Raw genomic sequence first — 27,558 nt, 5'->3', positions numbered from 1 at the left:
TATCAAGAGACAATGATTTTAGCAGCTGATTTATCAGGAAACAATGAGCAGCTGATTTATCAAGAGACAATGATTTTAGCAGCTGATTTATCAGGAAACAATGAGCAGCTGATTTTTTCAAAAGACAATGATCTTAGCAGCTGATTTATCAAGAAATGATCTTAGCAGCTAATTTATTAAGAAACGATCTTAGCAGCTGATTTATCAAGAGACAATGATCGTACGATGCACTCCGTATCATCCTAATTCCGATCCCACTGAGAACGCCCCTGTTGTTTTCGTGACAAAAGTGTAGAAATGATTTGGCAGGACGTCCCGTTTGGGGATTTTCTTCGTCTGTCCAATTTACACCCCTGTGATTCTCTGGTAGGCTTCCATGCCCATCGATAACATTCACCAGGTCTTATCTTGCAACTATGACACAGTCCACCTGACCCTTTCGCGCGCCTTCCGTCCCTGGGATAAGGAAGCCAGCCGGAGAAGCACCGGGACAGTTTACGCAACTGTCCACACCGTTACACAACAAGCAATCGGCAGAGTTTACAGGTTGTTTTGATCCAATGTGCATTTTTTATGGCAGTGTTTTTTCAACCGTGGGAACTTGAAGATGGTTGGACTTCATCTCCCAGAATCCTCCGGCTGGCTCCCCACCGATGCCCATTGCCAGTCCTGTAGAGCTGGCTGGGGGATTCTGGGAGTTGAAGTCCACCCACCCGTCTCCCAAGTTTGAGAAAGGATTGGCAATGGGCATCGGTGGGGAGTTCAACAGCGATTGGGACTTGGCCAACTCAAGTTGGACTTGGGCGTCAAGTCCAACCCAAGATGGAGATCTTGAAAAACAAGAGATGCTGGAAAATAAATGACGATGCATCCCTTCCCAGGGGTGAAGTTGTGTGACTTGGCCTCGGAGGTCAACAGGAGTTGAGCTTGAAAGTTAGAGCAGATGTACTCAGATGACTTTGGCTGATCCGAGTGAGCTAAGTAGGGTCAGGTGATTGCCTGGCTAGAGTGCCTGGCTTATTTAAAAAGACACCAGCCTTGGAGAAGAGGGCCTCAGTTGCCAAGAACGCAGCCTGTTTGCAGCTCAGTTTGAAAAAAAAAGATATTTTCTTTATAAATCAGAATTTCTCTGCAGGAGCTGGAATCCATTCCTCTGGGCGTTGGGCCTTGGCAATGGTTGAGCACTCAAGGTGGCATCTTCTTCTCTTCTTTCTCCTCACCAAAATATAGGAATGGTCCTGGAGACAATGTGGAGTAGAGGAGAGAGAATGGAATGGAATGGAATAGAACAGAATAGAATTAGGAATAGGAATAGGAATAGGAATAGGAATAGGAATAGGAATAAGAGTAGAGTGGAGTGGAGTGGAATGGAATGGAATGGAATGGAATAGGAATAGGAATAAGAGAAGAGTAGAGTACAGTAGAATAGAATAGAATAGAATAGAATAGAATAGAAATAAGAATAGGGATAGGGATAGGAATAAAAGTAGAGTAGAGTAGATTAGAAATAAGAATAGAATAGGAATAAGAATAAGAATAGAGTAGATTGGATTGGAATGGAATGGAATAGGAATAAGAGTAGAGTAGAGTAGAATAGAATAGAAATAAGAATAGAATAGGAATAGGAATAAGAATAGAACAGAGTAGAATAGAATAGAAATAAGAATAGAGTAGAGTAGAATAGAATAGAAAGAATAGAATATAGAGAAGAGAAGAGAATATAGAGAAGAGAATATAGAGAATAGAATAGAATAGAATAGATGATAGATAGATAGATAGATAGATAGATAGATAGATAGATAGATAGATATAAAAACAAATGTCTGCGTCTTTGTGTGTGTCCCAGCATAACTCTGGAACGCCTTGAGCAATTTCAACCAAACTTGGTACAGATGACTTCCTCTCTGGAAACAAATACTGTGGGGGTAAGACGCCCCCAACACCCCTCGGGGGCACTTGTTCTGTTAAGATACAACCTGTTGTGCCTTCAAATGGCTTCTACTGTGCAGCGCAGTGGAGTTGCCATGGTAACGGCTTCACAATGCTCCACAAGGGGGCTCCCTCTGGTTATGGGGGGGGGGGGAGAAGAATTCAACATTAGAAATTACGTTCGGTCCCAACATTTCCCCCCTATAAATAAATACCCAGGCAACACCAGGTTATCGGCTAGAAGAATATAAAACAGAACAGAACAGAATAGAATGTTTTTTTTAAATTGGCCAAGTGTGATTGGAGACGTAAGGAATTTGTATTCTGAACCTTTCTGCCATGTTACTAAATTGGTGACGTCACCCTCTTTGGGGGTGCTGTTTCAAGGGGAATTGGAGACATATTTGGAGGATCAATCTAATCCAAGGCTGGAAGTCTTGAAGAAGACTCCATGTTACCTCTGGGATAGGCAGCAGGTGCCACCAAATGCTACTTGTAAGGGGACTTTGGTAGGACAGGAGAACATCTCTTATCTCCCCACCAGTCAAGTCCCTGGAAGGATCCCGCAGATTGCTATGAGAAATCAGGGCTGAATTAGGATAGTGGGATCGAGCAGGGCTCTCTTAAGTTCTGAGGAGATGACAACTATTGTTTAGGGTGGTTTGGAAGACACTGGAGGTGTCTCTCTATCTTCTCTCAACTGATGATGCTTCCTAGTTGGGTAACGGAATGTCTGTAAGAAAACCGCTGAGCTCAGAGGGCACCAAGGATCCCATCCTCCTCCTCCTCCTCCTCCTCCTCCTCCTCCTCCTCCTCCTCCTCCTCCTCCTCCTCCTCCTCCTCTCCACAAACCCCACTCCCTTCTAGAACTGATGATGTTCCCTAGTTGGGTCATAAAACGTCTCCAAGAAAACCACCAAGCTCAGAGAGCACCAAGGACCCCACAGTCGTTGTCCTCCTCTTCCTCTTCCTCCTCCTCCTCCCCCTCCTCCTCTCCCATTCCATTCTAGAACTGATGTTACCTAGTTGGGTCATGAAATGTCTGCAAGAAAACCACCAAGCTCAGAGAGCATCAAGGACCACACCGTCCTCTTTCTTCTCCTCCTCATTCCTCCTCCTCCTCATTCCTCCTCCTCCTCCTCCTCCTCCTCCTCCTCCTCCTCCTCCTCCTCCTCCTCCTCCCCTTCTCCTCCTCCACTCCACAAACCCCACGCTCCCTTCCAACACTGATGATGTTCCCTAGTTGGGTCCTGAAACATCTGCAAGAAAACCACCAAGTTCAATGAACACCAAGGACCCTATAGTCATCTTCCTCCTCCTCCTCCCCTCTTTCTCCTCCCCCCCCATCTCCTCTGTGCAAACCACCCTCCTTTGCAGCACTGATGATGTTCTCTAGTTGGGTCATGGAATGTCTGCTAGGAAATCACCCAGCACAGAGACCCCCAAAGAGAACTCCAGATAAGCGTGGATTAACACCAGACAAACAAAAGAAAAAGAAAACAATAATCAAGGGGGAAAAATACTCACACTCCTACCATCCCACATCTACAAGAAAACTACCCAGCTCAGAGAGCCCCAAGGCCCCCACAGTCTCCTCTTCCTCCTCTCCCCCTCCTTCTCCTCCTTCCCACCTCCTCCTCCTCCCCTTCTCCTCTACTCTACAACCCCCACTGTACTCTACAAACTTCCAGCACTGATGACGTTCCCTCGTTGGGTCCTGAAACATCTGCAAGGAAACTCCCCAAGCTCAGAGAGCCAAAAGGACCCCGGACTTCAACCTTTTGCTACACCTGTTCTCTTCTCCCGTACCACAATCCAGGGTTACGGACGAAGGAGCCTTCGGCAGCCAGGGAGTTATTTTCGTCTCCTTGGTCTAAAGGCTTGATGTAAAGTAAGATCTCCCGGGACGGATTAACTCCTTAAATCTCCCTTGGAAGGGTTCTTAGTTCTCCAAGCTCATTTAGAAGATGGGTCAGGCTCTATTTAAAAGCGAAATAGCCTCTACTAACAAACCAGAAGAATCTGAATTGTTCTCAAACCGGAACAGGGGTGAGCTGGAAATCTTGTGGCGTTCCTGTTTGGTGATATTATTTTCGGGGTGTGCGTGTGTGTGTCTTGGCGGGTACCAAGGCTGCTAGATCGAGAAGAGTTCGCTTTAACGCAATGGGACGCCTGCCTGGTGCTCTCTGCGTTGAAGCCGTCTCGAACCACTTTGGAATTTGCCATCGAAAGTTCTCCCCGAACCCCCCCAAAAATTGCGCCCTGAGATAAACAGTCCTAAGGGACGCGGCAGCTCAGGGGCTAAGACGCTGAGCTTGTTGATCAGATAGGTCGGCGGTTCGGCGGTCCGAATCCCTAGCGTCGCACAAACGGAGGGAGCTCCCGTGACTCGTCCCAGCTTCTGCCAACCGAGCGGTTCGAAAGCATGTTAAAAAGTGCAAGTAGAAAAATAGGCACCACCTTTGGTGGGAAAGGAACCGCGTTCCGTGCGCCTTCGGCCTTGAGTCACGCCGGCCACGTGACCACGGAGACGTCTTCGGACAGCGCTGGTTCTTTGGCTTTGAAACAGAGATGAGCACCGCCCCCTAGAGTCGGGAAGGACTAGCACATCTGTGCGAGGGAGAACTTTTACCTTTACCTTATAAGTCGTCCTCGACATTTGGCCACAATCCAGCCTGAAATTTCCGTGGCGAAGCGAGACGTTCGTTTGAGTGAAATTTGCCCCGTTTTAACGCCTTTTCTTGACATGTACTGTATTGGCAGTCGCGAGGTTAGGAACACGGCGGTTCAGGGAATCTGCCTTTCTCCGTCGACTTTGCTCTTCGGAAGGACAAAATGGAACAGAACAGAACAACAGAGTTGGAAGGGACCTTGGAGGTCTTCTAGTCCTACCCTCTGCTCGGGCAGGAAACCCTAGACCATTTTGGACAAGTGGCCGTCCAGTCCCTTTGTTTGTTGAGTGAGTCACACGATTGTTAAGTGAATCTTCATCAGAAGATCGCAAAAGGGAATCACGTGAACCCCCCCCCCCTTTCCGGGACATTACAACCATCATAAATACGAGTCAGTTGCCAAGCATTGAATGTTGTTCGCAGTGACCATGGGGATGTTACCATGAGCTGCCATGGCGCAGTGGTTAGAGTGGAGTACTGCCGGCTGCTTCTGCTGACTGCCGGATGCTTGCAATTTGGCAGTTCGAATCTCGCCAGGCTCACGGTTGACTCGTCCTTCCGAGGTCAGTCAAATGAGGACCCAGATTGTTGGGGGCAAGGGGCTGGCTCCGTAAACCGCTTAGAGAGGGCTGTGAAGCGGTATAGAAGTCCAGGAGCTATGGCTATTGCTATCTTTTCAATGCTAGTTTGGCAAAAGGTTACCCGAAATAATCCACTAAATATTTCATCCGTGGTCAAAGAGGCCGACTTTATATTCCCTCTGTTTTCGCTCTGCATTGTCTTGACTCTTCGGTGTGCAAAATGATCAGGGTATTCAGTCCCTGTTCTTTATTGTCATGTTGTCAGGGTTCCAACTGACACCCCCAAATGAAAGAAGCCCCCGAGGTCTTGAAGTTTCCTCCAAGTTCCATTTTATTAGAGACATCACATTGGCACATCTGGGGAAAAAACCCGAATCTGAAAGCTTCCAGCTTTTCCCCACCCAAAACGAAAGTCCAAGCCCCTGCCCAGAACCCACATCGGATCCGTCCCACGGCCCAATCGGGCACCGTCCCAGCTGGAGATGCTTCCCAATCACACCCTTCCAGGTGCAGGGCAAGATGTCCTTGACTCTCTGAGAAAGGAATGTGTTTGTGACTATATACTCCATGTATATCTCCGATACGCCATATAATCCTCCCCTCCCGTTTTCCCGCAGCATGAACTGTGGTGGGCCAGAAGGCCCAAGGCCCAAGATGGCTTCCAGGCCTGGCACGTGTCATCTTCCTTGAGCACAGGTGGTTTACTTGCCCATGTTTCGCGACCCAACTAGGTAACCACCTTCAGTGCTGGGAGGGAGGGGGTTTTGTGGTATGGAGAAGAAGGGGGGAGGAGGAGGAGGAGGAGGACTGTGGGGTCCTTGGTGCTCTCTGAGCTTGATTGTTTCTTGCAGACGTTTCATGACCCAACTAGAGAACATCATCCATGCTAGAACTGAAGGAGGTGTGCAGAGAAGAGAGGACGGGGGAGGAGGAGGAGGAGGAGGGGAGGAAGGAGAAGAGGAGGAGGAACAGGACTGTGGGTCCTTGGTGCTCTCTGAGTTTGGTGGTTTTCTTGTAGACATTTCATGACCCAACTTGGTAACATCATCAGTGCTGGAACGGAGTGGGGTTTGCAGAGTGGAGGAGATGGAGGAGGAGAAGGTGGTGGTAGAAGAGGAGGAGGAGGACGACGACTGCGGGGTCCTGGATGCTCTCTGAGCTTGGTGGTTTCCTTGCAGATGTGACCCAACTAGGGAAGGTCATCAGTGCTGGAAGGGAGTGGGCTTTGCAGAGTAGAGAAGGGAAGGAGGAGGAGGAGGAGGAGGAGGAGGAGGAGGAGGAGGAGGAGGAGGAGGAGGAGGAGGAGGAGGAAGATGATGGGCTCCTTGGTGCCAATCCACCGGTCGTGAAGCATGGGTGTTTGTGTGGGTGTGACCCCGTCCCCCAAGGAAGCCCTGACCTGACAGGACTACCCAAAAGGAAATAACCGCCCATGCGCGGGGGCTGCTCCCAACGGGCGTCTTTTCCTCTGCAGCGCAGCTCTGGCTCAGCCTCTACGGTAGACCTCTGGGCCACGACCTCCTGAGTGGCCCATCTCTTCAAAGAGCCGAATGAAGGGAAGAGTCAAGGCGGGAGGGGAGACCTGGAGTCCAGGGCTGTCAATCACGATTTCATGGAGGGCGTGGCCATGGGGGTGGTGACAAGGCACTTAGGTTGGGGGTGGGGGGGTGGGGAAACGTGGTTGCCAAATGCTAAGGCAGGACTTCCCTGAGACCCTCCCTCCCTCTCATTATAATCTCCTTCCTTCCTTCCTTCCTTCCTTCCTTCCTTCCTTCCTTCCTTCCTTCCTTCCCTCCTTCCCTCTTCAATCTCCTTTCTTCTTCTTCCTCCCTCCCTCCTTCCCTTATCTTCTTCCTTCCTTCCTTCCTTCCTTCCTTCCTTCCTTCCTTCCTTCCCTTCTTTTTCCTTCCTTCCTTCCTTCCTTCCTTCCTTCCTTCTTTCCCCCTTCAATCTCCTTTCTTCTTCCTCCCTCCCTCCCTTATCTTCTTCCTTCCTTCCTTCCCTTCTTTTTCCTTCCTTCCTTCCTTCCTTCCTTCCTTCCTTCCTTCCTTCCTTCCTTCCTTCCTTCCCCCTTCAATCTCCTTTCTTCTTCCTCCCTCCCTCCCTTATCTTCTTCCTTCCTTCCTTCCCTTCTTTTTCCTTCCTTCCTTCCTTCTTTCCCCCTTCAATCTCCTTTCTTCTTCCTCCCTCCCTCCCTCCTTCCCTTATCTTCTTCCTTCCTTCCCTTCTTTTTCCTTCCTTCCTTCCTTCCTTCCTTCCTTCCTTCCTTCCTTCCTTCCTTCCTTCTTTCCCCCTTCAATCTCCTTTCTTCTTCCTCTCTCCTTCCCTTCCTTGTTTCCTTTTCCTCTGTCCTCCCCCTCCCTCCCTTATCTTCTTCCTTCCATCCATCCATCCTTCTTTTTCCTTCCTTCTTCAATCTCCTTCCTTCTTCCTCCCTCCCTCCCTTGCTTCCTTTTCCTCCATCCTCCCCCTCCCTCCCTTATCTCCTTCCTTCCATCAATCCATTTTTCCTTCTTTTTCCTTCCTTCTTCAATCTCCTTTCTTCTTCCTCCCTCTGTCATCTCCTTCCTTCCTTCCTCCCTCCCTTGCTTCCTTTTTCTCCCTCCCTCCCCCTCCCTCCCTTATCTTCTTCCTCCCACCCTGCCTCCCTTATCTCCTCCCTTCCTTCCTTCCTTCCTTCCTTCCTTCCTTCCTTCCTTCCTTCCTTCCTTCCTTCCTTCCTTCCTTCCTTCCTAGCAAAACCCGGTTCCATATTTACATAAAAATAGATTCCCTCTTCCACATTTTATTCTCGTTGTAGTAGTTCCAGATATATCATCTGTTGGCTGTACATTTGTATATGAATACTTCTCTGTTTTTCCCCTGCCCTCCCCTCCCCTTTGTTTAATAGTGTGTCTTCTGGGTGGCTTGGGCTGTAATCTTTTATTCATATTCTCTCCTCTTTCTTTTCCTCTTTTCTTCTTCCCTTCCCTTCCTCCCTCCCTCTCTCTCTCTCTCTCTCTCTCTCTGGACGGTGAAGAGGCACCCTTGATCAAACGGATGGCAGGAGATGGGCCCACAGATTTCTGGACTTGGTCCCTGAGGAACTGATGTCCTGTGCCTTCTCCAATTTTCCCGTCCTCGCCTCTCCGCCCAATCGCTTGCTACATCCACCACGACAACATGACCCAAATTTGGACGGGTTTCCTCCTTTGGCTCGCCAACCATCCGAGGTGGACCTACAATAGAGGGCCTCCTTGGTGGTGGTCCCTCTTCTTCTGGCCTCTGGTCCTTCGCCTTCCTCTCACCATCCACGCCACGACCTTCAAAGTTGGGGTGATGGGTCCCTGGAAGTGTGACCCCATCTACGCCCTAGCCTACCCCGACGCGGCGGCCAAGTTGGCTGTTAGCCGGATCAACAAGGACCCCACCTTAAACAAGGGATACTGGTTCGATTATGTCCTCCTTAACGAAGACTGCCAGACCTCCAAGGCCCTCGCGGGCCTGGTTAGCACAGAATATTACGCCTCTGGTTTCGTCGGTCCAGTTAACCCGACGGCCTGTCAGGCAGCGGGGATGCTGGGCAAGACTTGGAACAAGCCCGTCGTCTCCTGGGCTTGCTTGACGGCTGACGACAAGGTTGGCCGTTTTGGGACTTTTGTGCGGCCGTTGCCTCACGCCTCCGTTGTGCTCTACACTGTACTTAAGTACTTCCAGTGGGCTCACCTGGCTGTCATCACCTCTAAAGAAGACCTCTGGGTCCAAGTGGGACGAGGCCTGGCCGATTCGCTGAGGAACCTGGGCCTGCCCGTCACCGTCATGGCCACCATGGATGATGAACCGAGTGGGGTGGAGGATGCCCTTCGGAAGATCAAGAAGGCCAACAATGTACGAGGTATGGTTGCCATGGGCAGATGTTCCTCACGAGAGATCTAACGTAAGTGTGTTAAACCTAGGTACGAAAAATATGGTGTGTCTTAGGAGAAAGGGCTGCAAACAGAGGTGAGATTCAGACGGTTCGGGCGAACCAGTGGCGGAAATTTTGAGTGGTTCGGAGAACCGGCAAATACCACCTCTGGTTGGCCTCGCCCTCCCGCAATGTACGAGGTATGGTTGCAATGAGCAGATGTTCCTCACGAGAGATCTAACGTAAGTGTGTTAAACCCTCGGTTTGAAAAATATGGAGTGCATTGTAGGAGAAAGGGCTGCAGGCAGAGGTGGGATTCAGACAGTTCGGGCGAACCGGTAGCAGACATTTTGAGTGGTTCGGAGAACCAGCAAATACCACCTCTGGCTGGCCTCGCCCTCCTGCCCCCATCGTTCCCTGTCCTATATTCCCTTGGTTTTTTTTAGCTCAGCTTATTTTTCTCGTGGCGGAGGAGACTTTAGCAACCGGTTCTCTGACCAGTTGCTGGGTGAGCATGTCCATGGTGGGTGTGGCCTACTCAGCCTCCTGCACCACCGCGGGGAAAGGGCGCTTTCACCCTTCCCAGGCTCCGAAGGCTTTTGTCAAGCCTCTGGGCGGTTCAAAATTGTCTTACCTGGGCTCTAGAGGCCCTCCGGAAGCCAGAAATAGGTCCACTTCTGGACTTCCAGAACCTGTGGAAATTCCAATAGGCCCATTTTTCGCCCTCCCAGAACATTCAAAACGGGACGTGTGGACACTCCTGGGAGGGTTGGGGTGGGCGAGGCCAGCCAGTCCTTGCAACTACCGGTTCGGCAAGCCAGACGTAAAATTAGCATCCAGTTTGCCTGAACCGGTCCGAACTGGCTGAATCCCAGCCCTGCATCTGACTCAACCACATGTTTATGCAGCTTCTTAACTTGGTCAGGAGACCAAGACGTGGTTGAACCGCCAACATCTCAAACTCTACCAACGAAGGGGAAATATCGCCCCACTCTGGTTCCGTGCTCACCCGGATTGCTATTATGGGGGTCCAACCCCCCCCCGACCAAGCAGAAGACCCTAAAACATGACGGGCAAATGCTTGTCCAATCTCTTCTTTTTAATTTTCATAGCAGCAAAGAGAAAGAGGAATAGAAAAAAAGGGCAGAGAAGAGCAACGAAGAGGATCAAAGGCCTGGAGACTAAAACCTACGAAGGACGGTTGCAGGATTTGGGTTTGGCCAGTCTAGAGAAAAGAAGGACCAGGGGGGACATGATAGCAGTCTTTTAATATTTGGGGGGGCTGCCCCAAAGAAGAGAGGGTCTAAACTTCTTACACTTTTGGGGGGTCTAATTTTTCTCCTTGTTATCCTCCTCCTTCTGCTTCTTCTTCATTCCACCTTCATTCCTCCTCCTCCTTCATTACTTCTCCTCCTCCATTACTCCTCCTCCTCCATTCCTCCTCTTCTTCTCCCTCTTCCTGCTTCATGCCTCCTCCTTCTCCTTCATTGCTCCATTCCTCCTCCTTCCTCCCCCTCCATGCCTCCTCCTCTTTCTCTCCTTCTCCCTCTCCTCCTTCATTACTCCTCCTCCATGCCCCCTCCTCCTCCATTCTTCTTCTCCTTCTTCCTTTTTTCCTCCTCCTCTTCTTCCATTCCTCCTCCTTCCTCCTCCTCCATTCCTCCTCCTCCTCCATTTTCTTCTCCTTCTTCTCCTCTTTCTCCTCCTCTTCATTATTCCTCCTTCCTCCTCCTCCTCCATGCCTCTTCCTTCAATATCCTCCTCCATTACTCCTCCTCCTCCTCCATTACTCCTCCTTCCTCCCCCTTCTCCATGCCTCCTTCTCCTCCCTTCTCTCCTCCCCTCTTCCTCCTCCTCTCCTCACCCTCCTCCTCCTTCTCTTTCTCCATTACTCCTCCCCCTCTATGCCCCCTCCTTCATTCTTCTTCTCCTTCTCCCTCTTTTCCTCCTCTTCCGCCTCCTTCTCCTTCATTTCTCTTCCTCCCTCCTCCACCTCCATTCTTTTTCTCCTCCTCTTTCTCCTCCTCCTCTTTCTCCCCCTCCTTCTCCTTCACTACTCTTCCTCCCTCCTCCTCCTCCATTACTCCTCCTCCTCCTTCATTACTCCTCCTCTTCTTCCTCCTCTTCCTTCTCCTCCTCCTTCTTCATTCCTCTATCATTCCTTTTCTTTCATTCCTCTTCCTCATCCATTCTTCTCCTCTTTTTCTTCCTTCCCCTCCTCCTCTGCATTCCTCCTTCCCTCCCTCCCTTCTGCAGCGGTCATTATGTGCATGCACTCCATCCTTTTGGGCGGGGAGGAGCAGCGCCTCCTCCTGGAGAAGGCCGAAGAGATGGCAATGACCCGAGGGAGCTACATTTTCATCCCCTATGATACCCTGACCTACAGCCTGCCCTACCAGGAGGAAGCCTACGCACCGCTGGAGGACAACCTCAACCTGCGCCGGGCGTACGATGCCGTGCTCACCATCACCATCGACTCTCCGGGATATTCCTTCCGGCAGGCCTTTGAAGAGGCGCAGGAGAAGAAAGAGATTCCAGGACAACTCAGCGTGGAGAAGGTGCCCGACTGACAGGGGGGAAGGAAAGTGGGAACTCTGGATCTTACAGGTAGTCCTCCAAGGTCCCTTCCAGCTCTATTCTGATTCTAAAATGGTCTTAGGATCTCCTGCTTGAGCAGGGGGCTGGACTAGAAGACCTCCAAGGTCCCTTCCAGCTCTATTCTGATTCTAAAATGGCCTTAGGATCTCCTGCTTGAGCAGGGGGTTGGACTAGAAGACCTCCAAGGTCCCTTCCAGCTCTATTCTGATTCTAAAATGGTCTTAGGATCTCCTGCTTGAGCAGGGGGTTGGACTAGAAGATCTCCAAGGTCCCTTCCAGCTCTATTCTGATTCTAAAATGGTCTTAGGATCTCCTGCTTGAGCAGGGGGTTGGACTAGAAGACCTCCAAGGTCCCTTCCAGCTCTATTCTGATTCTAAAATGGCCTTAGGGTCTCCTGCTTGAGCAGGGGGTTGGACTAGAAGACCTCCAAGGTCCCTTCCAGCTCTATTCTGATTCTAAAATGGTCTTAGGATCTCCTGCTTGAGCAGGGGGTTGGACTAGAAGACCTCCAAGGTCCCTTCCAGCTCTATTCTGATTCTAAAATGGTGTAGGGTCTCCTGCTTGAGCAGGGGGGTGGATTAGGGGTGGCTAGCTTGAAGCCACACTGGGCATAGCTGACTGGGTACGGCCAAATGGATGGGCGTGGCCAGCTTGACACCACTCCCCAAACTGCTGGCATGTTTCCTCTTCGCATTGGGTAGACTGGGCCAAAGCAATGTGGGCCAGCTCCTTACATTTTGCAGGATGGCCCCGCCGGCCAGATCTGACCATATCGTGGGTCGGATGTGACCCATAGGCCTTGTGTTTGACACCCCTGGTGTGTAGTCTTGGGAGTGTGCCTTCCAAACTACCTCTGAGTCCTGTGGAACTTCCAGACACAAGGTTCCCGCCTACCCAAATGGCACCTCTACACTTGCAAGAGTGTTGGAAACCAAACAAATCCTTCTTTGGTGTAACCGTACACAAAAGTGCAACGTTCAATCTTGGCTTCGTTCTTTTTCCTTCTCCGTTCAGGCCCATCCTTTGTTCGGCACCATTTTTAACTCCATCTACTTCCTGGCAAAGGCCGTGGAAAACACTCGGCTGTCCGGAAAGAGGGTGGTGGGGACAACCATCGCTGAGCACGCCAAGGACTTCGAGCTGGAAGGCTTTAGCCAGCTGGTGTCCGCCGACGAAGAGGGCGCCGCCGAAGTCCCATACATCATCTTGGACACGGACGGAAGAGGCAGCCGTCTTCACCCCGCGTACAAAGTAGACCTGGCTTCTGGCACCCTGCGTTTCGTAGGACGGGCCGTCCACTGGCCTCACAATACCAAGCCGGATTCGGACTCCAGTTGTTGGTTCAACCGTGGAATCATTTGTACCGGGGGTAAGTGTGGAAGCGAAGTAAGATGGATTAGATCAGAGGTATGCAACGGCTCAGTGGCTAAGACGCTGAGCTTGTTCAGAAACGTCAGCGGTTCGGCGATTCGAATCCCTACCGCCGTGTCATGGAGTGAGCTCCTGTTACTTGTCCCAGCTTCTGCCAACCTAGCCGTTCGAAAGCAGGTAAAAAATGCAAGCAGAAAAATAGGAGCCACCTTTGGTGGGAAGGGAACGGCGTTCCTTGTGCCTTTGGGCGTTGAGTCATGCCAGCCACATGACCACAGAGACATCTTCAGACAGCGCTGGCTCTTCGGCTCTTCGTGCTTAAATCTGCCTGTGGGGCAGATTTAAGCACCCCGCGGACCAGCTCCGTCTCACGGGCTTTGAGTTCGACATCCCTGGGGTAGATTGCAGATGGCATCTGCCCCCTGCTAGACTAGCTAAAACGTTTAAAAACACGTCTAGCAGATGATGGATATATAACCCCCAAACGGGCACATTTTTATCACTTGCGTTGGGACTTGTGTCAAAGCCGAAAAGAATTTCGACAAAGATACACGGGTGGTTGGAAAAGATGATAGGGAAACTGAAATGGTTGTTATTATATGTCTTTAATATAACACGTCTTAACAGCGGCGAGGATCATTTTTGCACAACGCTGGAAAAAAATGAAGATATATCGTGAGATGAAGAAATAGTCAATTTGATGCTAGATGGTGCAGAAATGGATAGATTGACGTTGAAAATTAAACAGGATGTAGAATATTATCACGTTGGGCGCTCCTTCCCTGGAACTCTTTAAGATGAGATTAGAAAGCCGTTTGTCCAGAAGTGTACGGTAGGGTCCCCTACCTGATTAAGGAGTTGGACTAGACGATCTCCAAGGTCCCCTCCAGCTCTTGTTCTATGTAAGTTCTGTGCGATCCCCCCTTCCCCGCGAACGTCTTTAGCCTTATCCAGTCTCTTCGCAAGTAAAATCTGGGAAGATTCCTGTAAAATAGGTTTAGAGCAATAAAGTAGTTTCCAGCAACCTAGAATTAAAGAGACGCTTCCTAGCAGTGGGGACAATTAACCAGGGGAACAGAAGTTGTGGGGGCTCTAACGCTGGAGGGCGTTTTTTTAAAGAGGAAACAGGACACCCACTTAGTCCTAGGTGGCCACAGGAAAGTTGGACCTCAATCCAAAGAACATGAGTTTCTTCTTTCTCCTCCTCCTCCTTCTAGGCGTGGGTGGCAGCTTTATTTTCTTCCTCTTCCTCCTTGTCGTTCTCTTGTTCTTGTGTGGATCCGTTCTGGCTTACTATCTTCGGTGAGTTTCACGTAATTCCCTTGTACGATTCTACCCTCCAGAATGGCGAGTCACGCGGGGGGACGGTGCTTCAGTTATGGGTGACCATGGTTCGCCTCTGATATTTTTCATTGCTCGCCTCGCTTCTCGCAGACGCCGCTTTCTGCATGATCAGCTATGTGAAGGACCCAACAAGATCGTCCTCACCGCCGACGACCTGACCTTCATCGACTTCCCAAGCACTGGAAAGGTAAGCCAGGTTGGAGGTGATAAAAAGGAGGAGGACCACAACCCCATGGAGATAGGAAGGGTGATCGTTGAGTGAAGCCCTCCAAAATCAGAGGCCAGGCTGAGCGAATAGTGACCGTCTCAAATCCAATCAAGAAAAGAGGTTGGGTCAAAAGACCACTGTCACTGGTTTTGCAATGCTGGGAGAGATGGCCAACTTTGGGACCATTAAGATGTAGATGTATTAACCCAAGGTTACGTCCACCTTTCTTCTTCTTTGGGACCATAAAGACGTAGAGATATCTACCCAAGGTTAGGTCCACCTTTCTTCTTCTTTGGGACCATAAAGACGTAGAGATATCTACCCAAGGTTAGGTCCACCTTTCTTGTTCTTTGGGGACATCAAGACATAGAGATAACTACTCAACATTAGGTCCATCTTTCTTCTTCTTTGGGACCATCACAGATGTATCTACCCAAAGTTAGGTCCACCTTTTTTCTTCACTGGGAACATGAAGATGTAGATGTATCTACCCAAGGTTACGTCCACCTTTCTTGTTTTTTAGGATGATCAAATGTAGATGTATCTACCCAAGGTAGGTCCACCTTTCTTGTTCTTTGGGAACATCAAGACGTAGATGTATCTACCCAAGATTAGGTCCATCTTTCTTCTTCTTTGGAACCATCGCAGATGTATCTACCCAAAGTTAGGTCCACCTTTTTTCTTCATTAGGAACATGAAGATGTAGATGTATCTATCCACTTTTTTTGTTCTTTGGGACCATCAAGACGTAAAAGTATCTACCCAACATTAGGTCCACCTCTCTTGTTCTTTGGGATCATCAAGATGTAGAGATATCTACCCAAAATTAGGTCCATCTTTCTTCTTCTTTGGGACCATCGCAGATGTATCTACCCAAAGTTAGGTCCACCTTTTTTCTTCATTAGGAACATGAAGATGTAGATGTATCTATCCACTTTTTTTGTTCTTTGGGACCATCAAGACGTAAAAGTATCTACCCAACATTAGGTCCACCTCTCTTGTTCTTTGGGACCATCAAGATGTAGAGATATCTACCCAAAATTAGGTCCATCTTTCTTCTTCTTTGGGACCACCGCAGATGTATCTACCCAAGGTTAGGTCCACCTTTCAAATGTTGCTCAATAACATTATTTCAGAACATTCTTTAGTTTACAGTGACCTGTCTTGTTCCTCCCTAGAAGTTGGATGACAGTCCTGGAGGAAACCCCTCGGAGAAGAAAAGCTTGAAAAGTGGGGCAGAGGAGGAAAAGAACGTAGCCGTGGTGGAGGTGAAGTCATATTCCTTCCTGCATAGTCTCAAATACTTCACCCATCTATCTATCTATCTATCTATCTATCTATCTATCTATCTATCTATCTATCTATCATCTATCTATCTATCTATCTATCTATCTATCTATCTATCTATCTATCTATCTAAATATCTATCTATCTATCTAAATATCTATCTATATCTATCTATCTATCTATCTATCTATCTATCTATCTATCTATCTATCTATCTATCTATCTAAATATCTATCTATCTATCTAAATATATATCTATCTATCTATCTATCTATCTATCTATCTATCTATCTAAATATCTATCTATCTATCTATCTATCTATCTATCTATCTATCTAAATATCTATCTATCTATCTATCTATCTATCTATCTATCTATCTATCTATCTAAATATCTATCTATCTATCTATCTATCTATCTATCTATCTATCTATCTATCTAAATATCTAAATATCTATCTAAATATCTATCTATCTATCCTTCATCTATCTATCTATCTATCTATCTATCTATCTATCTATCTATCTATCTATCTATCTAAATATCTATCTATCTATCTATCTATCTATCTATCTATCTATCTATCTATCATCTATCTATCTAAATATCTATCTATCTACCTACCTACCTACCTACCTACCTACCTACCTACCTACCTATCTATCATCTATCTATCATCTATCTATCTATCTATCTATCTATCTATCTATCTATCTATCTATCTATCTATCTATCTATCTATCTATCTCCATCTCTCTCTCTCTCCACCCATCATCTATCTATCTATCTATCTATCTATCTATCTATCTATCTATCTATCTATCTATCTATCTATCTATCATCTATCTATCTATCTCCCTCCATCTCTCTTTCCCTATCATCTATCATCTCCCTCCCTCCCTACATCTCTCACTGTCTCTCTCTCTCTGTCTCTCTCTCATTTTTCTCTCATCTCCCTCCCTCCCTCCCTATCTCCCTATCTCCCTCTCTCTCTTTATCATCTATCATATCCCTCCCTCCCTACATCTCTCTCTATCACCTATCATCTATCAATCTATCAATCAATCTATCATCTATCATCTATCATCTATCATCTATCATCTATCATCTATCATCTATCATCTATCATCTATCATCTGTCATCTGTCATCTGTCATCTATCATCTATCATCTATCATCTCCCTCCCTACATCTCTCTATCTATCTATCATCTCCCTCCCTCCCTCCCTCCATCTCTCTCTCTCTCTGTCTCTCTATCTCTCCCATCTATCTATCATCTATCATCTCCCTCTCTCCCTCCAACTCTCTCTCTCTCTCTCTCTCTCTCTCTCTCTCTCTCTCTCTATCTCTATCTCTCATCTCTCATCTCTCATCTCTCAATATCCATATCTATTTCTGTCTCCCTCCCTCCCTCCATCTCTCTCTCTCTCTCATCTCTCATCTCTCAATATCAATATCAATATCAATATCTATTTCTCTCTCTCTCTCCCTCCCTTCCTCCCACCTCTGTCTCTCATCTAATGTATGTCTATGGATCTAATGTCTCTATGAAACTGCTTGATAGGCAGTTAGCCTAACATCAGCTGGCAGTGATGTGGGACAGGGGGTGCCTCCTTCCTTCCGGCTTCTTTTGAGCCTTGGAGATAGTTGAGGGTCACCAGGTCTGTCCTTCTTTGTCTTCCCCTCCCCCACCTTTAGGGTGACTGGGTGTGGCTGAAGAGATTCCCCGGAGAAAAGAACCTCGAAGTCAAGCCAAGCACCGAAAAAGTGTTTTGCCAGGTGAGTTTTGAAGAGCCTTCCTTTCAAAAGGGGGTGGAAGCACTATGGAGGACGAGAGCTGGAAGGGACCTTGGAGGTCTTCTAGTCCAGCCCCCTGCTCAAGCATGTGTTTATTATCCATTATTTGGATTTATCTGCTGCCCTTCTCCAAAAGGACTCAGGGCGGTGTACAACATTAAAAAACACACATCCCAAAAGTTAAAAAAAAATTAAATACATATCCCAAAAAACAAACCGAATTTAAAAGACAATACATTTAAAATAGGTTAAAATTAACCTATTACAATGCTTCATTTAGCGACAGCACCGAAAAAGTGACTTGTGACCATTTTTCGCACTTACGACCGTTGCAGCATCCCTGGGGTCACGTAATAAAAATTCAGATGCTGGGCAACGGTCTCGTACCTACGACGGTTGCCGTATCCCCTTTTGCGACTTTCTGACGAGCGAAATCGATGGTGTAGCCCGGTTCACTACTCACTTAACAATGGCCGCAACTCACTTAACAAGAGAGGTCGTCCGACGGGTCAAAAAATTCACTTAATGATGGTCTCGCTTAGCAGCGGAAAGGTTGGGCTCAGTTGCTCCCCCCTCCCCGGAGGCCCTCCAGAAGCCAAAAACAGCCTGTTTCCCGACTTCTGGTGGGCTCAGAAGGCCTGAAAATCAGCTGGCTGGTGGACGCATGTGCTCCGGAGCTGAGCTCATGTGCCCACCGATATGGCTCCGTGTGCCACCTGTGGCACACATGCCATGGTTTCGCCATCATGGGCCTACAGGATTGGCGTGTCCTCCCCTACACTCCGCTGCTTTTCAGCCATGGTTCACTGTAGGGCGTCCCAGGTTTTGAACAGTCAGTCAAGGGGTGCAGAATTGCCCTAGTTTGGGGGCTTTGCCCCACCACTACTGTAAGTTGGGGTCCTTCTCCTCCCCATCGGTAGAAACTCAACCGTCGTCCTTTGGCGGATTCTATGTGTTAGATATTAACATATATCGGGATAAGTCTTCCCTCTGGTCCGCTCCTTCAGCGGGAAACAGGTATCCCTCTGATTGGTCGAGGGGCGTGCCCTATCCCTATAAAAGGGGAACCCTCCGACTACCAAACAAGCTGGATCACTATTATTACTAACAAAGAGCTGTTAAGTCACTTCGTGTCCGCAGTCTGTCTCTCGTTGCCCAGATCTAACATTGGCGACGAGGGTGGGATTGAGAGACAGATAGGACGAAGAACGCTACCTCCAGAATCTCCGGATTTGATCCAGCCCAGGAATTCGGCAGCAATTCCGACAGCCATCTCAGATCACCGCAGCGCGGCAAATTCAAACTGAGAAGATGGCGATGCATGCTCCCCCCGCTCCTTTCGACCCAGAAAACGACGAATGGGAAGCTTTCATGATTCGTTTCGAGTGTTTCCTCGAAGCAAACGAATACACGGGAATCACCGATGCAAGGAAGAAAAACATCTTCCTCGGCTACTGCGGAAAGGAAGTCTTCAATACGGCCAGAGACCTCACTGCGCCTACTCCAATACAAGCAGTATCGTGGACGACGTTGCAACAAACTCTGCAAACTCATTACGCGCCAAAACCTTCCCGCCATGTCTGCCGGAAGGAATTCAACATGAGGACCCAGAAGGCGGGAGAATCCGTCAATCAATATGTTGCAGCCCTACGAAAAGCAGCAGCTCACTGCGAATACAGGGATTTGGAAGAGCACATCTTAGAGCGGCTCATCTGTGGGATAAGAGACATCTCGTTGCAAAAGAAGCTGTTGGCAAACCCGGGTTTAACCCTACAGACAGCATTAATCGAAGCAAGAGCGTCAGAATCAGCGGAGAAATCATCGGTGACCATACAACGAGGGGCCAGCGTAAACCAGCCAGCACCGAGGCAAACCAGAGTGCACTACGAGGACGCAAGCCCTGACTACGAGAATCCCGAGTTCGAGGACAGTCACCTGATGCAGAGCAGTCACTTGAGGCCTGGGGGGAGACCCGGATCCCGTTTGCCACCCTGCGCAAGTTGCGGAGGGAATCACCCCAGGTCTACTTGTAGGTTCAGGAACGTTGTTTGTTCGCATTGCAACAAACTTGGGCACATCGCACGAGTGTGCCGGAGCGGAGTCCCTGCCTCACGGCAGCCACCCATGTACCGCCAACAGAAGCCCAACCCAGGGGCTTGGCGAAACCAAAAAGGGCGCCCAGAGAGAAATCCACAAGTGTTTACCCAGAGAGAAAATTTCCAAAGAGCTGAACGAGCGTATTCCCAGAGAGATTACTCACAAGGAAGTGAGCGAGCGTATCCCCAGAGAGAATACACACAAAGAGCTGAAAGAGCGTTCTATCAAGACGCTCAACGAGAGTATTTTCAGGATGTTGACGATGAGATAGAGTTGACCCAGAGAGAGGAGTTGCGAACGTATCTCACCACAATACATCAGGTCCGCCCTAAGCGGCCAAAAAGGCTGAGAGTCACAGTCCTCTTGGAGGGCTCACCCTGCGAGCTAGAAGTCGACACAGGATCGACCCTGACGATCATTTCATGGGCATCCATGAAACAGGCTATCCCTAGCCTCAGAAAGAGCCAACTACACGCTCCAGACGTCCTGCTACGAGACTACCAGGGGAACCAAGTCCCCATCGTGGGCCAAGGCACATTCCACATCCGTTTCAAGGACATCGAAGCCCAGCTGCCCGTGACCATCGCCAGTGCGCCATTGCAGAACCTTCTGGGGCTTGATTGGTTTGAAGCCCTGGGGTTAGAAGTCACCGGGATCAACGCCGTAAGAAACAGCAGCGCTGAACAGATTTTTAAGGAGTTCGAGGATGTGTTCAGCCCCGGTCTTGGTAAGTATGTGGGTAAACCAATATCATTCAATTTAGACCCCAAAGTGGCGCCAATCCGACTTAAACCAAGACGAGTGCCTTTTGCACTCCGCCCAAAAATAGATAAAGAAATAGATAAATTAGTGGAGCAAGGAATCCTTGAGCCGGTAGATCACGCGCGCTGGGAAACGCCCATCGTGACCCCAGTCAAACCAGACGGATCAGTCCGCATCTGCGTGGACTATAAATGCACAATTAATGTCGCGCTACAACAGAGCGCATATCCTGTGCCTGTAGTACAGCATTTATTGCACTCGTTGGGGCCAGGAAAGGTATTTGCAAAGTTAGACATGGCACAAGCTTACCAGCAACTGCCAGTGGATAGCGCCACAGCGGAGGCCCAAACTATAGTGACGCATAGAGGAGCATTCAAATGCAACCGGCTACAATTTGGCGTAAGCATTGCCCCAGGATTGTTCCAGAGCGTCATGGAACGACTTTTGCAAGGGATACCAGGAGTCGTCCCCTATTTTGACGACATCTTGGTGTCCGCTGCAAATGAGGAGCAATTAAACAAAAGAGTCAGATCTGTTTTGGCCAGAATCAGAGAAAAGGGCCTCCGCCTTAAAAAAGAAAAATGCCAAATTAACGTGCCTAGCGTAGAATTCCTGGGTTATAGAATCGATGGTCAGGGAATACACCCCACTTCAAAGAAAATTAAGGCGATCCAGGACGCCCCCACACCACGAAATCAGACCGAGTTACAGGCCTTCCTCGGATTACTTAACTTCTACAGCGTTTTTCTGAGGCAGAAAGCGACCGTTGCTGAGCCACTACACCGTCTACTCCAGAGGAACGCACCATGGAAATGGGGACGATCCGAAGCTGCAGCTTTCGCCGGAGTAAAGCGTCTACTCACCACTGACTCATTGCTTGTTCAATACAGCCAAACCCTACCGCTGGTATTGACCTGCGACGCATCACCTTTCGGAGTTGGAGCAGTCCTCAGCCACAGGATGCCCGACGGAAAAGAAGCACCCATCGCATTCTACTCCAGAACTCTTTCATCGGCCGAAAGAAATTACAGCCAAATGGACAGGGAAGCGCTGGCTGCCGTCGCGGGAGTAAAGCGTTTCCACGAATACCTCTACGGCCGCGATTTCGAACTGATCACAGATCATAAACCGCTGTTGGGACTTTTGGCGGGAAACCGCCCCACTCCGGTCTCCCTTTCTCCTCGCATGACCAGGTGGACTGTTTTCCTGGCTGCTTATTCATACAAATTGATACATCGACCGGGCTCCACTCTTGGACACGCAGACGCACTCAGCCGTTGCCCATTACCTGACATTCTGCCAGACCCCACTCCAGAAGTACCGGTATTGCTCATTGACTGTTTGGATTCGGGACCGGTTTCTTCCTACGATGTTGCAAGGTTCTCCTCTAAAGACAATTTAATTAAACAAGTTCAAACTTGGGTTTGGAGGGGGTGGCCAAAGGGAAATGTGGGCCCGGAATTCAAAATGTTTTGGTCGAAACGGGACGAGCTCTCAGTACTACAAGGATGTTTGTTGTGGGGGGATCGAGTTGTTATTCCGCATGTTTTACGTAAAAATGTATTAGATGCTTTACATATGGGTCATCCGGGGATTGTGAGAATGAAAGCGTTAGCAAGAAGTTACGTGTGGTGGCCAAACATGGACAAAGAAATAGAGGAGTGGGTGGCCACTTGCGACCCATGCCAGGAGTCGAGACCAGCACCCCCGGAAGCGCCCGCCACAGAATGGGAGAAACCCAGGGCACCCTGGTCACGTATACACATTGATTTTGCAGGGCCATTCCAGGGTCAAACTTTCCTCATAGTTGTAGATGCTTATTCTAAATGGCTAGATGTAGTCCTAATGACGTCAACCACGGCAGAGGCAGTCATAAAGGTTCTTCGGCGGCTTTTCGCCACCCATGGTCTACCAGATCTTTTAGTATCCGATAACGGGCCCCAATTCACGGCCATGCAGTTTGAAACATTTTTAGCGGGGTTGGGAATCAAGCATGCCCTCATCGCGCCATTCCATCCAGCATCCAACGGCCAGGCAGAGAGAATGGTGCGATTCGCGAAAGAGGCCCTCGCCAGGATGGGTCCAGGTGATTGGCAAACACGCATTGACCATTACCTCCTCATTCAACACATTACCCCGAGCGCAACGACGGGAAGGAGCCCCGCTGAACTACTCATGGGCCGTCGCCTACGATCTCACCTAGACCGGCTCCATCCGAATTACTCTGCCTCGGCTCCCCCAGACTCTACAAGTAAGGTCCGGTTTTTCAAAGTAGGGGACTCAGTATATGCTCACAACTACACAGGGGGAACATTGTGGATGCCGGCAAAGGTCATCGGCATCACGGGTCCTCGATCGTATTTGCTGGAGCTAGAAGATGGGCGAAATTGGAAAAGGCACATCGATCAACTTCGAGGTCGCCTTGCACACTCCAACATCAGGGATGAAGACGGAAGTTTCCTGTCTACAGAGAGCCAACCGCAGGAAAACTCCATCGCAGGAAACAACGACACCGGCGAGCGAAGCATGGAACAGGACAACACGCACGCAGCTGAAGAACCCCCAGTCAACGCAGCCGAACTAGCTCCTGAATGCCCAAGCAACGGAAGCGAAAGACCTCCAGAACGGGAAAAAGGAAAAGCACCCGATCCTGCAACTACTTCGAACCAACATGCACCCAGTCCTGCAAACACTTCGACCCAACCTGAACTACGACGTTCCTCCCGAGCAAGACAAACACCCACCTACCTAAAGGACTATGTCACCTACCGTAACGTCCCATCTAGGAGGGGAGGGGTGTTAGATATTAACATATATCGGGATAAGTCTTCCCTCTGGTCCGCTCCTTCAGCGGGAAACAGGTATCCCTCTGATTGGTCGAGGGGCGTGCCCTATCCCTATAAAAGGGGAACCCTCCGACTACCAAACAAGCTGGATCACTATTATTACTAATAAAGAGCTGTTAAGTCACTTCGTGTCCGCAGTCTGTCTCTCGTTGCCCAGATCTAACACTATGGTCTTAGGAGAGAAGTGCCGATGAGACTGCCAAGGTTTTGCCCATCTTATGGCTGTTCCCGGACTGCGGTGGAATGCAGTCTGGATTCCTGAAAAGGGGGAGGGGCTGCATTCCAGAGGAGCAAGAGACAGAAAAGTTTAGATAGTTGGGAGAGAGGAAGATGATCTCTCAGTCTTAGTCGACAACCAGCTAAATAGGAGCCAGCTATATGCGGCGGTGGCCAAAAAAGTCAACGCAATCCTAAGTTGCATTAATAGAGGGATACAATCAAGATCAAGGGAGGTACTAATACCACTAAAGCCTTAGTAAGACCACACCTAGAGTACTACATTCAGTTTTGGTCACCACACTATAAAAAAGATGTGCAAAGAAGAGCAACCAAGATGATGAGGATAAAATTTACGAGGAACTGGGCCTGGCTAGTCTAGTGAAGAGAAGGACCAGGGGAGACAGGATAGCAGTCTTCCAATATGTGGGGAGCTGCCCCAGAGAGGAGGGGATCAAGCTGTTCTCCAAACCACGAGGAAGAATGGAGGGAAACGGACCAAAGAGAGATTCAACCTGGAAATAAGGAGAAATTTCCCGACAGTGAGAACAATCAACTCATGGAACAGAAGTTGCCTTCAGAAGTTGTGGGAGCTTCATCCCTGGAGGTTTTCAAGACGAGACAGGACTGCCATCTGTCAGAAACGGTGTAGGGTCTCCTGCTTGGGCGGCGGGGGGGGGTTGGACTAGATGATCTCCAAGGTACCTTCTAACTCTGTTAACCTGGTAAAGGGTCAAGATACTTCCTCCCTAGAAGTTCTCAAAGTCTACTTTTAACAATGCAACAAGCAGTTGCTTCAGGTTAGCTAGATTCTGTCTATAGTTGAAGAACAACAAAGGTAACAGGTTAGTAGTAACTCTTGGTGTCCTGGACAGAGTTGTAGCAAGTGGGGAAACATCACTTTAACCACCAAGGAAGCCTTAATTAAGTCTCTTTTAGTCACAGATTCAAATTGAGTTATACAGACCTGAGAATTAAAAATAGGTTGCTAGGACAATGGTCGAATCCCTAGCGCCGTGTAACGGAGCGAGCTCCCGTGACTTGTCCCAGCTTCTGCCAACCTAGCAGTCCGAAAGCACGTAAAAAAGGCAAGTAGGAAAAATAGGGACCACCTTCGGTGGGAAAGTGATAGCATTCCGTGCGTCTTCGGCGTTGAGTCATGATGACCACATGACCACAGAGACGGAGACGTCTTCGGACAGCACTGGCTCTTCAGCTTTGAAACGGAGATTTGAAACGTAGAGACAAGTGTCAGGGTTCTGACCGATGCCCTGATTAAATCGTGAGCCTCAAGCCGAGCTTCAAAAGAAATCCAGTTATTTATTAGGAGCTTCATGTCAGCACTTTCCCCAGTGAAGCCAGCTCTGACCCCATGTCATTTACCGTCCAGCTCTGATCCTGTTTCCCCCCTCCTCCCAAGGTATGTCATCGGTCACATTCTCCAAGGAAGCAATTTCAAAAGTTGTAGAGATCACTCCCCTCCGGCCACTGTGGGTAACCCCAGGAGGTGGCCTTTACAGAGATATGTCTGGAATGTGCTTTTGTTTTTAACTGACGTGCTGCCTCGCCTCAGTTCCAAGTTTCTTTTCCCACCCCACTTGCCTATGGCAACTCGAGAGCAGGCCAAGGATGCATTGCGAGTTGACAACAAGGCCCTAAGACAGAGAGGAAAGTCTTCTACAAAGTTCATTAGAAATGTGCAGAGACAAGTGTCAGGGTTCTGACCGATGCCCTAATTAAATCATGAGCCTCAAGCCAAGCTTCAAAGGAAATCCAATTATTTATTAGCAGCTTCATGTTGGCATGTTCCCAAGTGAAGCCAGCTCTGACCATCCTCCCAAGGGGTGTCATCAGTCACATTCTCCAAGGAAGCTATGTCAAGGGTTGTAGAGATCACTCCCCTCCGGCCACTGTGGGTAACCCCAGGAGATGGCCTTGACAGAGATATGTCTGGGATGTGCTTTTGTTTTTGACTAACACGCTGCCTCGCCGCAGTTCAAAGTTTCTTTTCCCACCCCACTTGCCTATGGCAACTTGAGACCAGGCCAGGGATGCTTTGCGAGTTGACAACAAGGCCCTAAGACAGAGAGGAAGGTCTTCTTCAAAGTTCATTAGAAACACGTAGGGACAAGGACTTGACCAAAGTTCTTCAGAAGGTCTTCTGACAGAAGGAACACAATCTTCTACAGGAAACTTTTCTAGCCACTCCCGCCATACCTGGTGGGGAAGGACTCTCACTTCTCATTTCCCTTTTGTTCTTCCCCACATTCAGCTGCGGGACCTGAGGCACGAAAACGTCAACCTGTTCGTGGGCTTCTTCCATGACACTGGGGTCCTTGCTGTTGTCTCCGAGCACTGCGCGCGAGGGAGTCTCCAGGACCTTCTCCGGAACGAGGACATGAAGCTGGACTGGATGTTCAAGTCGTCCTTGCTGCTGGACCTTATCAAGGTGCCCGGGAAAGAGATCTAGCAATTTGTTCCAACCCGGTTCCCCAAACATAACAAAACCTCTGAAGTGAACTCAAAAGATTTCCTTTATTAGGAGTGCCGGCAGCCCCGGCAAAAAAGTTTCTCTCTTACCGAAGGCTAACAAGTCCGGCTGGCCAGGAGATGAATAGTTGTCTGCCACATCTATTCATCTCCGATTGATGCCTTTTATCCCCAGAGCTACAGTAGGGCTTCGCTAGCAGCGGTGGCTCTTCTGCCCCGAGGACCAGCCCGTAGATTTCCACTGTTCTCCTCTCCTCCGCCCTCTTTGCATTCTTGTGTCAGGCACTCAATCCAGCTGTTCTTCATCTTCCTCATCAGCCACCTCCAGAGCTGGAGGCTGTTGACACTCCATCTGAGGGCTGATGGATGGCCAAGGCTCCGCCTCTCTCTCTCTCTCTCTCCCTCCCTCCCTCCCTCCCTCCCTCCCTCTCTCTCTCTCTCTCTCTCTCTCTCTCTCTCTCTCTCTCTCTCTCTCCAGCTCCATTCCCTCTTCCCCCTCGGAGCTCTGAGGTCGCCTTGATGGTGGCCCCATGCCTCCTCCTCCCATAATTCATCCGCTGACAGGTCACAACACTATTTTGAGATCCAGTTTAGGAGAAAAAGGAGGGCATGATGAGAATTCTTCACTGGTGTTGAGAAGTGTTGGTGGCCTTCAAGCTTGGTAGGGATGGACAACTTTGGGACCATCAAGGATGAGCCAGCTAGAGAATTTGTGGATCTTTCGCTCGGTAGTTACTGGAGGACTTCAAGAAAGCTCTCAGTTCTTCCGTTCAACCACCATCAATCAGGGTCTGTCAACACCTGAAGCTCTCAAGATACGGATTCAGGACTATCATGAAGGCTTCAGATGATCAGAGATGGTTCTAAGTGGGAGAACTTGTAGGAAGACCCACTGATTATTAAAAATCAGTTTTAGGGTGACCAGAAGGTTTTGTTCCTGAGACTATAATGGTGTACCTTCCTCATATAATTCCATCGAGCTCCCTGAGGTAGTCCTCGTTTAGCGACTGCCTCATTCAGCGACTGTTCATAGTTACAACGGTGATGATGAAGTCACTTCACCACTAGTCCCTCATACAGGCAGTCCTCCCCTGACAACGGTTCATTTAGGGACCATTCAAAGTGATGACGGCAGTGAAAAAAGGGACTTATGACCGTTTTTCACACTTACGACCGTTGCAGCCAAGTTCACACGCTCACGTTTAGGATGGTCGCAGTGTCCCGGGATCCCCTTTTACGACCTTCTGACAACCAGATACATTTAACAGCCGTGTTGCTAACTTAACATTGGCAGCCATTCATTTACCAACCGTGGCGAGAAAGGTCGTAAAATGGGGCAAAACTCGCTTAACGCATGTCCCCCTTAGCAACATCAATTTGGGGTTTCCTTGTCAATGATTAGCTGTAGCGACGGCCTTCAAGGCTGTGAAATGCAAAAGGGAAGCTAATCGTGCTTTCGCTCTGCTTAAGGA

At 49.0% G+C, this 27,558-nt stretch overlaps 1 protein-coding gene across 1 annotated transcript in view; it reads left to right on the top strand.

The window, feature by feature from the left end:
- Positions 1-8,344: 8,344 nt before the first annotated feature.
- LOC309400639 (retinal guanylyl cyclase 1-like) overlaps positions 8,345-27,558 on the top strand; it is a gene marked incomplete at its 5' end in the record, with an annotated part of 33,671 nt that continues 14,457 nt past the window's right edge. Inside the window, 8 exons of the mRNA XM_081969199.1 lie at positions 8,345-9,056; positions 11,325-11,626; positions 12,682-13,036; positions 14,256-14,340; positions 14,473-14,569; positions 15,769-15,858; positions 17,577-17,657; positions 25,869-26,045. Of these exons, the coding sequence (XP_081825325.1) occupies positions 8,345-9,056; positions 11,325-11,626; positions 12,682-13,036; positions 14,256-14,340; positions 14,473-14,569; positions 15,769-15,858; positions 17,577-17,657; positions 25,869-26,045 (1,899 nt within the window). The remainder of the gene's footprint in view (positions 9,057-11,324; positions 11,627-12,681; positions 13,037-14,255; positions 14,341-14,472; positions 14,570-15,768; positions 15,859-17,576; positions 17,658-25,868; positions 26,046-27,558) is intronic.

This window comes from Natrix helvetica (genome assembly GCF_964273705.1).
Source record: "Natrix helvetica genome assembly, chromosome: W".
In the NCBI taxonomy this organism is placed as follows: domain Eukaryota; kingdom Metazoa; phylum Chordata; class Lepidosauria; order Squamata; family Natricidae; genus Natrix; species Natrix helvetica.
Note: the sequence above shows the minus strand (reverse complement) of the source record. Positions and strands in the feature narration are given on the sequence as shown.